This window comes from Equus przewalskii, chromosome 20, assembly GCF_037783145.1.
Source record: "Equus przewalskii isolate Varuska chromosome 20, EquPr2, whole genome shotgun sequence".
NCBI lineage: Eukaryota > Metazoa > Chordata > Mammalia > Perissodactyla > Equidae > Equus > Equus przewalskii.
In genome coordinates this window covers 2,880,682-2,894,323 of record NC_091850.1, presented here as the reverse complement: position 1 = coordinate 2,894,323, position 13,642 = coordinate 2,880,682, and the positions used below count along the sequence as shown (strand labels likewise).

At 58.3% G+C, this 13,642-nt stretch overlaps 2 protein-coding genes and 1 long non-coding RNA gene across 3 annotated transcripts; 2 read left to right on the top strand and 1 right to left on the bottom strand.

The window, feature by feature from the left end:
- The first annotated feature begins 2,510 nt into the window (after nucleotides 1-2,510).
- RAB3A (RAB3A, member RAS oncogene family) lies at nucleotides 2,511-7,836 on the top strand. The gene is made up of 5 exons (XM_070586605.1): nucleotides 2,511-2,683; nucleotides 3,866-4,093; nucleotides 5,247-5,365; nucleotides 5,971-6,095; nucleotides 6,995-7,836. The coding sequence occupies exons 2-5, from the start codon at nucleotides 3,866-3,868 to the stop codon at nucleotides 7,183-7,185; spliced, it is 663 nt and encodes a 220-aa protein (XP_070442706.1). The 5' UTR covers nucleotides 2,511-2,683; the 3' UTR covers nucleotides 7,186-7,836.
- Nucleotides 7,837-8,084: 248 nt separating this feature from the next.
- MPV17L2 (MPV17 mitochondrial inner membrane protein like 2) lies at nucleotides 8,085-10,809 on the bottom strand. Its single transcript, XM_008536216.2, has 5 exons — nucleotides 10,550-10,809; nucleotides 9,757-9,927; nucleotides 8,957-9,033; nucleotides 8,709-8,837; nucleotides 8,085-8,382 (listed from the first exon to the last, which is right to left on the bottom strand). The coding sequence occupies exons 1-5, from the start codon at nucleotides 10,734-10,736 to the stop codon at nucleotides 8,227-8,229; spliced, it is 720 nt and encodes a 239-aa protein (XP_008534438.2). The 5' UTR covers nucleotides 10,737-10,809; the 3' UTR covers nucleotides 8,085-8,226.
- A 408-nt stretch (nucleotides 10,810-11,217) lies between these two features.
- LOC139077780 (uncharacterized) lies at nucleotides 11,218-11,806 on the top strand. Its single transcript, XR_011530252.1, has 2 exons — nucleotides 11,218-11,458; nucleotides 11,579-11,806. It is a non-coding gene; the product is annotated as an uncharacterized lncRNA (long non-coding RNA).
- Nucleotides 11,807-13,642: the final 1,836 nt, after the last annotated feature.

The window sequence follows — 13,642 nt, the reverse complement described above, 5'->3', positions numbered from 1 at the left end:
GGGGATGTCCCTCAAGCTTGTTCAGTGAATCCCAGTCTCAGGACCTTTGCACTTGCTGCCCACCTCTCCCTGCGGCCAGCTCCTTCTCCTCCTCCTTCAGGTTTCTGCTTAAATATCACTTCTTCAAAGAGGTCCTCCCTAATCTCTCTGGCCAAAGTCACTCTCCTTCCAATCATTCATTCATTCATGTCATGCCATGACGGAGCATCTACTGTGTCCACAGGTCTAGGTGTCGGGGACACCATCCCTGCCTCTCAGAGCTCAGATGCCTAATGGATAAGTAAGTCAACCTGATCATTTCTGATGGGGGTGTGTCAGGAAGGAGAAATATGGTGGTATGCTAGGAGGTGACAGGGCAAAACTGGAACCTCCGGAAGGAGGTGGGTGTTGATCAGAGACCTCAAGGGGGTGAGAGAGCCAGGCACAAGGAGGGTTGAGGGAACACTGCTCTAGGCAGAGGGAACAGCAAGTGCAAAGGCCCTGAGGCAGGATCACACCTAGAGCTAGAGGAGGGAGTGTCTGACTGGAGGAGGAAGATGAGATGGGGAGGTAGCTGGCAGGACCTGGGTTTCGGGGAGGAGTCTGGAGTTTACTCCCAGTGGGGTGGGACTTGGGAGAGTTTGAGGCCCTTCTCCCACCAGGCTTTGTTTCCCCTGCCACACAAGAGACACCATCACCAATGCACAGTGGTGCTGCCCCCGCCCCCGTTACACCCCCCCCCCCCCCGCCCCCGGCAATTCAAATAGTCCTAATTCCAGAGCCGATTGCTGATTCTTAACAATCAAGGCCTTTCATTATTTTTATTTTAAAATACAAATTCCTCTGTGCAGAAGCTGGCGTACGTTGTTGTGGGCTTTCTCCCCATGGGAAAAAAAAGTAGGTATTTCCGAGTGCCACCCACGGGCAAAGACCAAAACGCGCCTTCAGGAGGTCAGGGACCTGAGCGACCCGCTCGTCCTCACCCCCAACAGGGCCGCGGCCCGGGGCCTGGACCGCCGGCGCCTGGGGGCCCCACCCGGAGCGGGACTCCGCCGCGCGTCTCCGCGTGGGGGGAGACTGGGGGTGGATTTACTTTTATTTATTTTTTATGTCTTTCTGAATTTTCCCAATTCTTTGCAGTGGGTCCGTGATAATTTTATAGTCCAAGTGGGGGAGAGGGAAACGCTACTCTTAGAAAAAATAGATTTCCCAAATGCAAGCGGGGCGGGAGGGACGTCCCTGCGCTTCCGGGGCGCTGGGGGCGGGGGGCGGCCTCGAGGCGAGAAGTTATTCTGGTCTCTCGGCGCCTCCGCAGCTGGTGAGCTTTATATAAACAGGACGAGCCCCCGTCCATCCCTGCCTCCCGGGAAGGAGTCAGGGGGTCAGGATTCTCCGGGGACCACACGACCCCGGCCGGGTCTGGGGACCGAAGTTGGGGGCAGGGACCTAGAATGGGGGCATGAGGCCGGGGTCTCGCTTTCCTGCGCCCCCCGCAATTCCGACGTTTTCCCCTTAAGACTTGGGGGAATAAACGATGGAGCATCTCAGCCCCCCAAGTCTCCATCTCTGAGCCTGGTTTCCCCAGGGTGGAGGACGGGTCTTTCTGTCCCTGCTTTTCCACTCAGGACCCGGGGGGCGGGCGGGGGGTGGGTAAAGCAGGTCCCACCTCGCATCTTTATCGTTGGGTCGTTGACCCTCGCTCGGACCCTCCCTGTTACCGCAGGCTTTGCGACTTTGGGGGACAGACCCTTTCTCTGCCCCACTTCCGCTTTCTTCTTTGCATTTTTCTCTGGAAAATGGGGCGCAGGGAGGGGAGGGGTTCCCGGACCGCCTGCCAGCCCCTTCTTTCTTGTCTAGGAATTGGTGGGGAGGGGTGTCTCTCTTGATGCCTCCTTTTTCTCCTTTTTCGCTTCAGAAACAGGGTGGAGCAGCTACCAGCTCGGCCCTCTTTGGGGGACTTACATCTCAGAAATTGGATGGGTCTCTCTTGACTCCTATTTACCCTTTTTCTTCTTTCGTACTTATCTCGAACCCCATAAATAGGGGGCAGGGAGCATCTCTCGGACCTCTGTTCCTCTCTTCTGAGATTGGGAGTAGGGGACGTTTAACGAGAGGCCACGGCACCTAAGTCCTTGTGGGGGCCGCTGCAGTCCGCGACCGGGGCGGGCGGGGGCGGGGAAGGGGAACGCCTCCTGAAAACCCAGGCTCGACCAAGGCCTTGACCTCTCGGCCCTTCAACCTCTCGGGAGCCACCATTGGACAGGAGAAGGGAGTGACGGTCTTCTATTGGCTATTAAGCCCGTCGCTCAAACACTTAAGCCAGTGAGAGGGCGCTTCGCAGCCACGCCTCCCTTAACGAGACAGAGAGGAGGAGCCGGCAAGCGACCCCTCCCCTTCTGCACCGCCCCCGCCCGCTACTGGTTGCGCACGCTGGGTCCCGCCCCATTTACATGTCAATCTGCGCAGAAGCCCCGCCCCCCAGCGGCTCTGAGTGCGTCAGTGGGCCATATCTCTACGCGCGGCTCCGCCCCAGGATGGCGTCACGGCAATATCTGCATGTGAGGCCCCGCCCCGCTCTTTGCAGGACGTCACCGCTGACTGCAGGGGCCTCAGCCGCTGCCGCCGCCGCGCAGCCCTACATCGGCGCCCCGGGCCCCGTCACCGCTGCTGCCAAAAAGTCGCCACCTCATCGCTACAGGGCAAGGTGAGTTCCCGGGAGACTCGGTTCGCTCCCGCTTCGAGCACCTGCGTAACCTTCATTTGACTGATAGGCTGGCGGGGGTGGGGGAAGAGATTGGCGAGGGCTAAAAGGAGGGGAAGAATGCGGCGGTCGCGGGCCTGGGGAGGGGTAGGGCCCCGGCTTCCCCTACCTGCTAGATCCTCACCTTCCCCCCCCCGCCCCCGCCCCGGCTCTGCGGCGGAGGGGGAGGGGAGGCGAATGCCTTGCGGGAAGCTGTGCGCGCGGGAGGTTCTGTGCGTGCGCGTGCGCGTGGTGTGCACACGCGTGTGCGTGTCCTCCTCTGCCGGCGGGTCTGTGTTCACTCTTGTTTGTGTGCCAGAGTATGCTCGTGTGACCCCGTGGGGGTCCTACACAAGTGTGTGCATGCTGCACGCGTGTGGAGGGAGATGCGTGGACTGTGCGTGTGCGTGCATGGCCGTTTGCATACGTGCACGGAGGTGCGTGCCCGTGTGGGTGAGCTGTACACGCCTGTATGGATGGAGGGCGCCGTGCATACGGGTGGGTTTGCACATTTGTATATGCATGTAGCTGTACAGACATATGTTTGCGTCTCTGTCCTGTGCACCGTGCTCGACCCTCATATGTGCACGCGCGTGTACAGGTGAGTGTGTGCCCTGCCGTGTGCACGTGAGCGTGTGCACATCCCTCCCCTATCATGTGATGCAGCTGCTTCAGCCGGAGCTTTCCCAGCCTGGGAGTCCGGGGGAGGGGGCGCTGCGGACGCGCGTCCCCGCGGGACTGTACATGAGTGTGCACGTGCGCCCGCGTGGCTGTGTTCTAAGGAACATGAATGATTGACGGGGGCGGGGCCGGCCGCAGTCACCCCTCCCTGCGCCGGCGGGTTTAGGATTACAGCCGGACCTGGGCTCAGGCCTGCTGGAGGGGGCTGCACGGGTGTCCCCGTCCCGGTCGTTCTGAGCTCCTCCCCTGAAACCTCCGGCCTTTCAAGGCCTTTCAAGGTCACTGCACGGCCGCCTTGTGCAGTGGGCCCCACCGTCAGTCCTGGGGCTCCTGATGGGATCAGGGTAAGCTCTGCACACTAGTCCCTCTCTGGAGCTCTGGAGTTCCCTCCATCCTGTGCCTGGGCTTGGGCGGTTGGGGAGGGAGGGAGACCCCTCACGCCCGCCTACGGCCCCGCACCCCCAGATGGCGTCTGCCACAGACTCGCGCTATGGGCAGAAGGAGTCCTCGGACCAGAACTTCGACTACATGTTCAAAATCCTCATCATCGGCAACAGCAGCGTGGGCAAGACGTCCTTCCTCTTCCGCTACGCAGACGACTCCTTCACCCCCGCCTTCGTCAGCACTGTGGGCATCGACTTCAAGGTCAAGACCATCTACCGCAACGACAAGAGGATCAAGCTGCAGATCTGGGTGGGTCCACCTGGGGGGCTCCCAGCTCCATCATTCTGGGTCCCTGGAAAAGCAGCTCCAGCTTTGCCTATCTCTTTCCTGTCTGGATTTATTCACTCACACACTGGGCATTTATTAGGTACTTACTGTGTACCATGGGCTAGGGGCGCAGAAGAGAGTGCCGCTGTTCTCCCATGGGTGCCTAATCAGGGCTCTCCAGGAGTGGGGCAGGAGCAAATGCTGTGTCCTTTCCTAACCATCATCTGAACATCCCTTGGCTTGGTGCCTCAGTTTCCCCATCTTCAACTTCCTCCATGTGAGTCTGTATGAGGTTTTACTGCAGCTTGGCTCCCAGCCTCATTCCCTGGGACAGAGAAGGCTCCTCCCACAGGGTCTCCGCGCCTCCCTCAGCCACCGAGGCCTGAGGAGGCTGTTCTATCCCAAGTCAGAACCATCCTGCTCTGGTCACAGCCTCCCCGGCCCCTACCTCACTCAGGGGGAAACCCACACCCCTCCCCTGGCCCAGGAGAGCCTGCCTGTCCATCCCTGCTGCTGCTCCCCCCCCCGCCACATCTGCCACATCTGTCTCCCTCCCCCTCCTCCTCAGCCTCCTCACTGTCCCTCCAATGCACCGCCCAGTCCCCTTTGACCTGCGGCCAGGCTGTGCCCTCTGCCTGGAAAGCCACCCTGAGCCCCACACGGCCCCTCCCTCACTTCCCCAGCATTGCAGCCTACCCCAGCCCCCCTGCCCAGCCCTGTCCAGCTGCATCTTCCTCTGCAGGCCTCACCACCCTCAACACAGGATCCATTCTCTTCCTCTGCACCTGTCCTCGTCCCTGCACTGGGCTATCGGTCCCACAAAGGCAGTGAGTTTTGTCCGTTTGTTATCAGCTGTGTCCTCAGTGCTCAGTGCAGGGTATGGCACGGGTCAGGGCCCAGTACATGTGCATTGAATGAACGTGGGGACGGTTCTGCAGGTACCAGACTGTAGGTTGAGGGAGCACCACATTCCTGGCACAAGTGGCCTCTCACTCTCCCTGACCCACTGTGCCTCTGGGAGAGCCCCTGCTCCTCTCTGGCCCTCAAGGGGCTGGACTGGATGATGTCAGAGCTCATTTCTACTCTGAGGAGCTTACAGGTGGGTCCTCTCTGACCCCCTGCTCTTCTTCCCCAGGACACAGCAGGGCAAGAGCGGTACCGGACCATCACCACAGCCTACTACCGGGGAGCCATGGGCTTCATCCTCATGTACGACATCACCAACGAGGAGTCCTTTAACGCCGTGCAGGACTGGTGAGCACACCCCATCCCCTCTGCCAGGCTTAGTGCAAAGCCTGGGGCACAGGCCAAGAGGAGGGAGCCCCAGCCCCCCTGGCAGAAATGTAAATGACAATATTGGGGTCCCGGACCTGCTGCCAGTCTATAATCATTAAAACACAGTGACACTGGCTCAAAATAATGGGAAGAAAGGATTTCAGGTAGAAAATGAAACTGTAAACATATAGGGAAAAAATCTGGGGGGGACAGGAAATATACGTTGGCATAAGCCAGAGGATATACACATTTATATTTGCTGCCCGGAAGTAACAGTACATTTTAAGAAAATTTGCAAATTTGCTGAGGAGGGAGAAATTCCTCTCTCTGGGTGGGGGGGATCTGGGAAGGGTGGGAGAGGCTGCTTACAAGAGGGATTTCCAAAATCAGGGGTGCACTGGAGCAGATGCCAGGAGAGGGGGGGTGTTCCTGGTCGGACAAAGGCTGGGAGGAGGCATGGAGCCCGCCATGGTCAAGGGATGATGGGGAGGTGGAGGGCTGGAGGGGTGCGCAAGGGGAGACAGCAGAGGAGGGTGGAGCTCAGCGCCTCCAAGCCCTAACCCACCGGTCACCACCTCTGCCAGGTCAACCCAGATCAAGACCTACTCGTGGGACAATGCCCAGGTGCTGCTGGTGGGGAACAAGTGCGACATGGAGGACGAGCGGGTGGTATCATCAGAACGTGGCCGGCAGCTGGCTGACCACCTGGGTGAGTCCCCAGCAGGGCTGGACATCTACAGGCTAGAAAAGGGACACAGGCCCTGAAAAGGGAGGGGACACACCCAAGGGCTCACAGCAAAGCCAGGACAGGGCCTGGATTTGAATCTAGACAATTCACTTCCTGCAAACTGGCCTTGGTCCAGGAGCCATCTGCGGTGGATCTTGATGGATGCATAGGAGTTCACTATGCAGGAAGTTACTGATTCATTGTGATGCCCTCACAGCCCAGCCTTGTGCTGGGTGTTGCTGGACCCCTGAGACGCCTCCAGTTTTGTGGCGTAGAGGGAGGGACTTGGGCTGGGGGAGTCCATAGGGGGAGCCAGGCTCTGCCTGGTGTAGATATGACTTCCGGGACGGGGGCAGGGACTGGATCTGGTATTTGAAGAAAAGGTGGTCTTTCAGGCGGAGGAAACAGCTTAGGCAAAGGCCAGAGGTGGGAAAGGCCAGAAGTGCGTGTTTTGGCAAATAATTTTACACGGCTAGAACCTGAGGGATCACTTGGAGGAAATGTGGCTGATTGTCCAGGGCCTGAACCACATGCTGAGGGCAAGAGGGAGCCATGGAGGGTGTGTGAGCAGGGGAGGGCACGGCTGGATCTGGGCGTCAGATGCTGCGAGGGCCAATGTGTGGGGCTAGGTTGAAGTGTGGGAGCAGGGAAGCGGGTCTTGCCAGGCCCTGGAGACAATGAAAAGGGGACAGTCTCAGGGTATAGAAAGGAGTGCAGGAAATACAGGGCTGACCCAGTCCAATGTTGTTTCCACGGGGGACTTGTCAGTGCCTTGACTGTGTGGTCAGCACTGGTAATCTCCAGGTGTTCCCGGGCCTCAGAGAAGCTCTCTGCCAGTGGGGGACCAGGGTCCTCACCCTTCTCTTCTCTGACGACCATAGGGTTCGAGTTCTTTGAGGCAAGTGCTAAGGACAACATTAATGTCAAGCAGACCTTTGAGCGCCTGGTGGACGTCATCTGTGAGAAGATGTCCGAGTCGTTGGACACGGCTGATCCCGCAGTCACGGGCGCCAAGCAGGGCCCCCAGCTCACGGACCAGCAGGCGCCCCCGCACCAGGACTGCGCCTGCTGAGAGCTGCCCCTCCCTCTGGCCTGACCCCGCCCCCACCGACAGCGGGCGCGAGACCCCTACCCCGACTAGCCCGTCACCTTATTTATTATCGTAGCTATTTATTTATTTATTGGAGATGTCCCCCAGGGGCTCGGCGCCCCACCCACCCACGCCCCGCCCTGTACATACAGCCCTGTCCCCACTCTGCCGTGGCGTGTCGTGGCCCCGTGAACTCACTGCTCACCCTCCTCTCGACACCCCACCTTTTTTTTAATTCACCCCCATCAACAGTTACCGGTTTTGAAGGGGGGGTTCAGATGACACCCCAGGGCAGGCTGATTGGGCTGATTGGGCGATGGGAGGTGACCAGGCCTGCCAGCCCCTTGGCGGTGACAGATAGGCGGAGGCCACTGTGGCTCTCAGCATGGACCATGGGGTGGGTCAGAGCTGGGCAATGGCCCTCCTGGCTCCTGGTCCCCACAGTTTTACCCTTTTTTTGGACGGGGGCGCTGCTGTGGGTACTCACCACCCTGGGACCCCCCCCCCCCAGACCTGTTCTGATGTCATGAGTGTGAAACGTGACCCCCAGTCCCCCAGGAGATGTCATGACAACACTACACACACCCAATAAAGCGAATGGACAGCGCTGCACCCCAGTGCTGGCTTCCGTCACCCAGGAGCACTTCAATTACAGCGAGAGTTTAATGGAATCTCCACAGTCCATGACTAGAGGATGAGACTGGAGGCTGCCTGGCCCTGCCTAAGGCTGGGAGCCAGGGAGCAGACTCCAGGCAGGCCCTGCTCTGAGGGGAGGGGTCATGTCCCCACCTTGGTCCCAGGGAGTCCAGAGCCAGGCCACAGCAGTGTTGAGGGGTTGTGGCTTGGGACTGGCTGGGGCCCAGTGCCGAGGACGGGACATTTCGGTCACTGGGCACTAAGGCTCCTGGTGAGAAGGGCTGGGCAATGACTGTCCATCTTCACGGTTGTGCTCCAGATGGGGAAACTGAGGCTGGGTAATGGGCAGCCCAGCCAGATGCCCAGGGGCTAGGGTAGGGCTGGGACTCAGCCCAGGACCGTGGCCTGGCCTGCCCGTGGGGGCCCATGCCCCTTCCTGCCCAGACGAGTGCTCGGCTGGGGCTCAGTCTTGCCCTGTCTGGCATCTGGTCCCAGCACGGTGCGTGAGGCCCCCCAGCCTGGGGCTGTCAGGGGGCCCGGGGTCTGTCCGCACAAGAGGGCATGGTCAAACACCCCGTTCATCCCGTTGGGCTCCTCCTCGCTCAGCCCTCCTCCACTACCGGTCCCGGGCTGGGGTCGACCTCTCTGGGCAGAAGCGGCAGGAACTCAGCCGAGGTCACATCAGGCAGCAGAGATGCGCTCGGTCTTCACCCTGTTGGCGATCAGCTCCGCGCCCGCCCACCGTGGGGTGCGGCTTGTCCTGTGCACAGGAGGCCCTCTCCCTGGAGGGTCGCTGTACTGCCATCTGGGGCTCACATATGTGGCCCCTGAGGAGTCCCTTGGGTGCCTGGTCCGCCCACCGCGCTCACCCGGTACTTCAGGTAGGAGAGGTACGTGTCCCAGCCCAGCGTCAGGCCATTGATGTAGGTGACTCGGAACTGGGGGGGCACGAAGAGGAAGTTCACCAGCTGCGCAGCCGGCCACACGCACCAGTCGGCCTGCGGGGAGGGGCGGAGGGCGGTGAGGGCGGGGCCGGGAGGGACCTGGGCGGGGCCCGGAGGTAGTGAGGGGGAGGAGGCGGGGAATGCGGGTGGACGCGGCCTGAGGGCACGCCCACCTTGTAGAATTCCCAGAACTTGTCCCGTAGCTCCTGGCAGCTCTCATCCAAGGTCTGGCCCTCCAGGCAGCCAAGGCCTGGGGAGGAAACCAAGCAACGAGTGTCAGAGGCTGGGGAGTCCCGATGGTGGAGAGTGGGGCAGGACCCCTGAAGGACGGAGCGTCCCCGGCCGAGGAACCAGGATGCTTAGAAGCCTTGCTGTGGGAAGAGTGGTCCAGCAGGGCGGCCAGTGTGGGGACACAACACAGAACAAGTGGGTCCCAGTGAGAAAGAGAGGTTCTAAACAGGTTCCCCAAAGGAAAGGGACACCCCTTTCCTGAGGCTGAGGCTGTTTCACTACCCGATGCGGAACTGAGCCTGGGGGTGCGGAGCGAGTGACGCTCCCTCCCCGAGCCAAAGGCTGGGATGACTGCGCCCCATCAACCCCAGTCATCGTCCCAGCCCCAGCAACTCTTCCTTCAGTCTCAGGGCCTTTGCATGGGCTGTTCCTCCTGCCTGCTGGCTCCTTCTTCAAGTCTCAGCTGAGTGTCCTCTCCTTTCAGAAGCCCTCCCAACCACTGCCCAAGGCAGCCCCATGAGACCCTGTCCTCGTCCCTTCCACACTTTGCACCATTGTCTGTGATTCTGCCATTCACACCCACTCCCACCGGATCTGTCCTGTCACCACTGTGACCTGGCCCCCGGTCCAGGGCCACCCACACAGGAGATGCATCAGAAGTGCAGCTCACACCTTCTTAACACAAAGCTGACTCTGCCCCTCACGACCTACAGGGGCCAAGCCCAAGCGCACAGGTCCTTACCCAAGAAGTACCAGACGCCCAGCATGGGAGAGGCCACCAGCTGGTCAACGAGGACCTTCCTGAGGACATTTGGGAGGCCGCGGAGGCCGGATGCAGGGAGCAGGTGGTCCAGCCAGAGATACCAGTAGTGCAGGAAGGGGCCCATGCTGCAGCCCACTGCAAACATGCTCGCTGAGGGCACGCCAAGAGTCCCAGTCAGGCCTGCAGACCCCGAATCCACTCCCTCTCCGGCTCAGACCTGGGTAAGCCCGACCGCCCACAGCCCACACGGATGTTCTCCATGACAAGCCCCACCGCCAGGCACCATTCCCGGGGCTCCTCCCAGATCTTCTCACCTCCTTCCCTCACCACCCCGCGGGAGGGTTCTACCATCGCCCCCTTCCCAGAGGAGGAAACCGAGCACAGCAGGTGGGGAAGTGTGAGGCCAGCGCGCCACCCCCAGCTGGCCCGTCCAGAGGCTGCGCCCTTGACAACCGGGTGCTGCCTCCCGTGCTCAGTGCCGGAGCCAGGGAAGCACAAGACGGGGTGGGCTGGGACAGAACCCCAGGTATGGGGGGGCCTGAGGGCCCAGACTGGGAAGGACAGAGGCCCGGGGAAGGGTAGGATGGGAGGGGATCGAGACCTGGGAGGGACTGTCAGGGTCTAGGGTGCACGTGGAGGTCAAGGGTCCTGCCAGGAACTGAGGGCATGGGTCAGGGGTCACGGCCCGCGGGCCCGGTTCAGAGGTCTCCGAATCCGGGGTCGGGGTCAAAGGTCCTCTAGGGTCAAAGGCCAGCAGCACGGGTCTCCTCACCTGAGCGCCGAGGATCGAACTTCTGGCTGGGCCGGGAGCGGATCTCCCAGGACTGGCGCACACCGTCCCCGGCCGCCATGAGAGCGCCGCAGCCCAGCGTGTTGGTGACGAGCAGCGCACGGCCTTGGAACAGGGGCTGCCCCGCAGCCCAGAGGCCGCGCAGCCAGCGCCAGCCGCCGGACGCCATTGCCCGCCGGGACCCAGGAACCGGCGAACCGGGCCGACCCGCTCGTGCCGGCCAATCGCGAGTCACCGCCGCACCCGGGGTGCCCGCCCCGCGCCGTGCTGGCCAACCGCACGCTGTCTTCGCGATCTGCAGGCCCGCCCCCAGCCGCGCTGACCAATCGCTGACGGCCGGGCGTTCACCTTTGCCCGCCCCGAGCGGTATTAGCCAATAAAAGACCGGTATCCCATCCCGGGCCAATCGCTGAACGAGGCCGCACCCCGCGCCTTCCGGACCAATCGCAAATAAGCCTCGCGCCACAGCACGCAGGACTCTTGATGACGTTCCGCCCTGTTTCCCCGCCTTTCTGCGCCGGCCTCTGAGTCGCCGTCGCCGCGCTCCTATTCACCAAGCCGGGCAGCGCACCGACCAATCGCAGGCCAGCGTTTCGGGGGCACATCCCTGTCGCCCCGCCTCCCGTGCCGAGATGGCCAATCTTGACGACAGTCTTCACCGTGCTCTCTCGTCTAGCTAGCCTCCAGATTTCCAGACTCTCCCGGAATTCCTGAGAAGGGGTCCAGCCTGTAGCCCTGACAGCGGGCGGGCGGAAGTCCACTCCCGCCAAGATCTGCGAGCGTGGGGGCGGGGCTACAGATCTGCGGCGCGCAGCGCAGTGGGAGCCTGGTTTCGACCTTGACCTTGGTGCTGACTTCAGCGGGCCGTGTGACCTCAGTTCCAGAATAATAGTAATAATTGAAACCTTGGGCTCTGTTCTGGGCAGATTACGTGCATTAAGTCATTTTACAACAACTTTGTGCTGCTGCAGGAACAATTATATCCTCATTTTACCTCCTGTGTTCCTCCAGGGGAAAATGTGAATTTCAGCGGAACCTGTGCTTTACCTACAGGAGCAGGGTATCACCAACTGTGGCCCGTGGGCCAAGTCCTGTCACTGCCTGTTTTTGTGACTCCCACGAGCTAAGCATATTTCTTACATTTTTTTAAAAGGTTGGGGGGATCAAAATAATATTCTATGACGTGAAAATTGTATGAAATTCAAATAGTATGCATAAATAAAGCTTTACTGGAACACAGCCATGCCCACTTGTTTCGGTATTGTCTATTCCCTGGTTGCGATGAGTAGTCGCGACAAAGACTGTATGACCTGCAAAAACTAAACTATTTACTATATGGCCCTTTACAAAAAAAAAAAATTGCCCTGTGTTACAGGACACCCCTTAGGGTTTTCTGATTCTAATTCCATGGGAGATATTTTATAAATTCTGTAGTCATAATTGATCAAAAAAATTTTGCCTATAGACATGCAAATGAATTCTGCCAGAGACACTCCCCCTCAATTATTTTTGCCTTAATTTACACATTCGTTTTAACATTCCTGATTTATCTGTTGTTTGGGTCTCCTTTGAAATGGTTTTAACACCTGGCCAGTTCTCGTTAACAACAAGTTAATAATCTCTAATACCGGCTCATTTTTACAACTGTATGAGAGTTATCATTTTACCTTTTTTTGGAAAATTATCCTCTGGCACTTCCTATTGCTGTCAGATACCTCAGCCTAGTATTCCAGGTTCCAGATTTTACTGTATCTTGGTGTAAAAGCTTCAAAATGGTTAAAGGCGGGGGGGGGGGGGGGAGTCAAATTATGATTCACGGGACAGAGTCAGATAAACTTTGTAGACAGACAAGTGCATTTCACGGTGACTGAAGCCCTGGTGACTCCAAAGGGGTAAGAGAATTTTACTGGTTCTCTGTCTCATTTTTGCTTTCTCGCTATAAATTTGTGCCTTGTTTTGATGCTTTTCTGATGGATAATGTCACCAGTACTGGTGGAATCAAGGATTGGGCATTCGGCTTTATGGTCTGAACACTGGGCAGTCTCTATTGAGGGGTTGCTAGTTGCTGGTTCAGAGACAATGGAGGATCAATTAAGAATTTAGTGCCGAGGGTAGAGGAATGGGTGAAGTAAGTGTAGGGGATTAAGAGGTACAAACTTCCAGTTGTAAAATAAATGTCACAGGGATGTAATGTACAGCCTAGGGAATATAGTCAGTAATATTGTAATAACTTTGCATAGTGACAGATGGTAACTAGACTTGCCATGATGATCATTTCGTAATGTAAATAATGCAGATCTCAAAGAAGAGAGTGGGCCATTGGCCAGCACTGAATGGGGCAGGCATCTGGGTGCAGCAGTGACTCACTGGGCATGGGGGTGGGGGGGGTGGGGCCGGCTTGCCAGTTCCTGGGTCCCATAATATCATAATGTCATTATGTTGTACACTTGAAATTAATATAATATTATATGTCAACTATACTTCAATAAGAAAAAAAAAGGGTGGGCTGGCCCCATGGCATAGTGCTTAAGTTCGTGTACTCCACTTTGGTGGCCTGGAGTTTGTGGGTTCTGAACCCCAGGGACAGACCTCACACTGCTGATCAAGCCACGCTGTGGCGGCATCCCACATACAAAAAATAGAGGAAGATTGGCACAGATGTTAGCTCAGGGACAATATTCCTAACCCACAAAAAAATAATTTAGTGCCCGCCAGGAAGAATAGCTTTTGATATCTGGACCTGTGATTTTGTGCATTTCTGTTGAAGGAGTTTAGGACATGCAACCCCAAAATATGCTTGCTGTGAAAATTAATAAAAGAACCTTAACTAAACTAGAGCCGGGAAGGCCTGCAGGGGGCGCTCTCACCCCCATCACACACCGTCAATTACATCAAAGAGGAAGAGAGGGACTTACCCTCAGATAGGAAGTACAACTACTTTACTACTGAAGGAAGACTTCTCTCCCCACCCGGCAACAGCCCAGCCAATGAGAAACCCCACAGCCCAGCCAATGAGAAATGCCACAGCCCAGCCAATGAGAAACCCCACAGCCCAGGCAATGAGAAATGCCACAC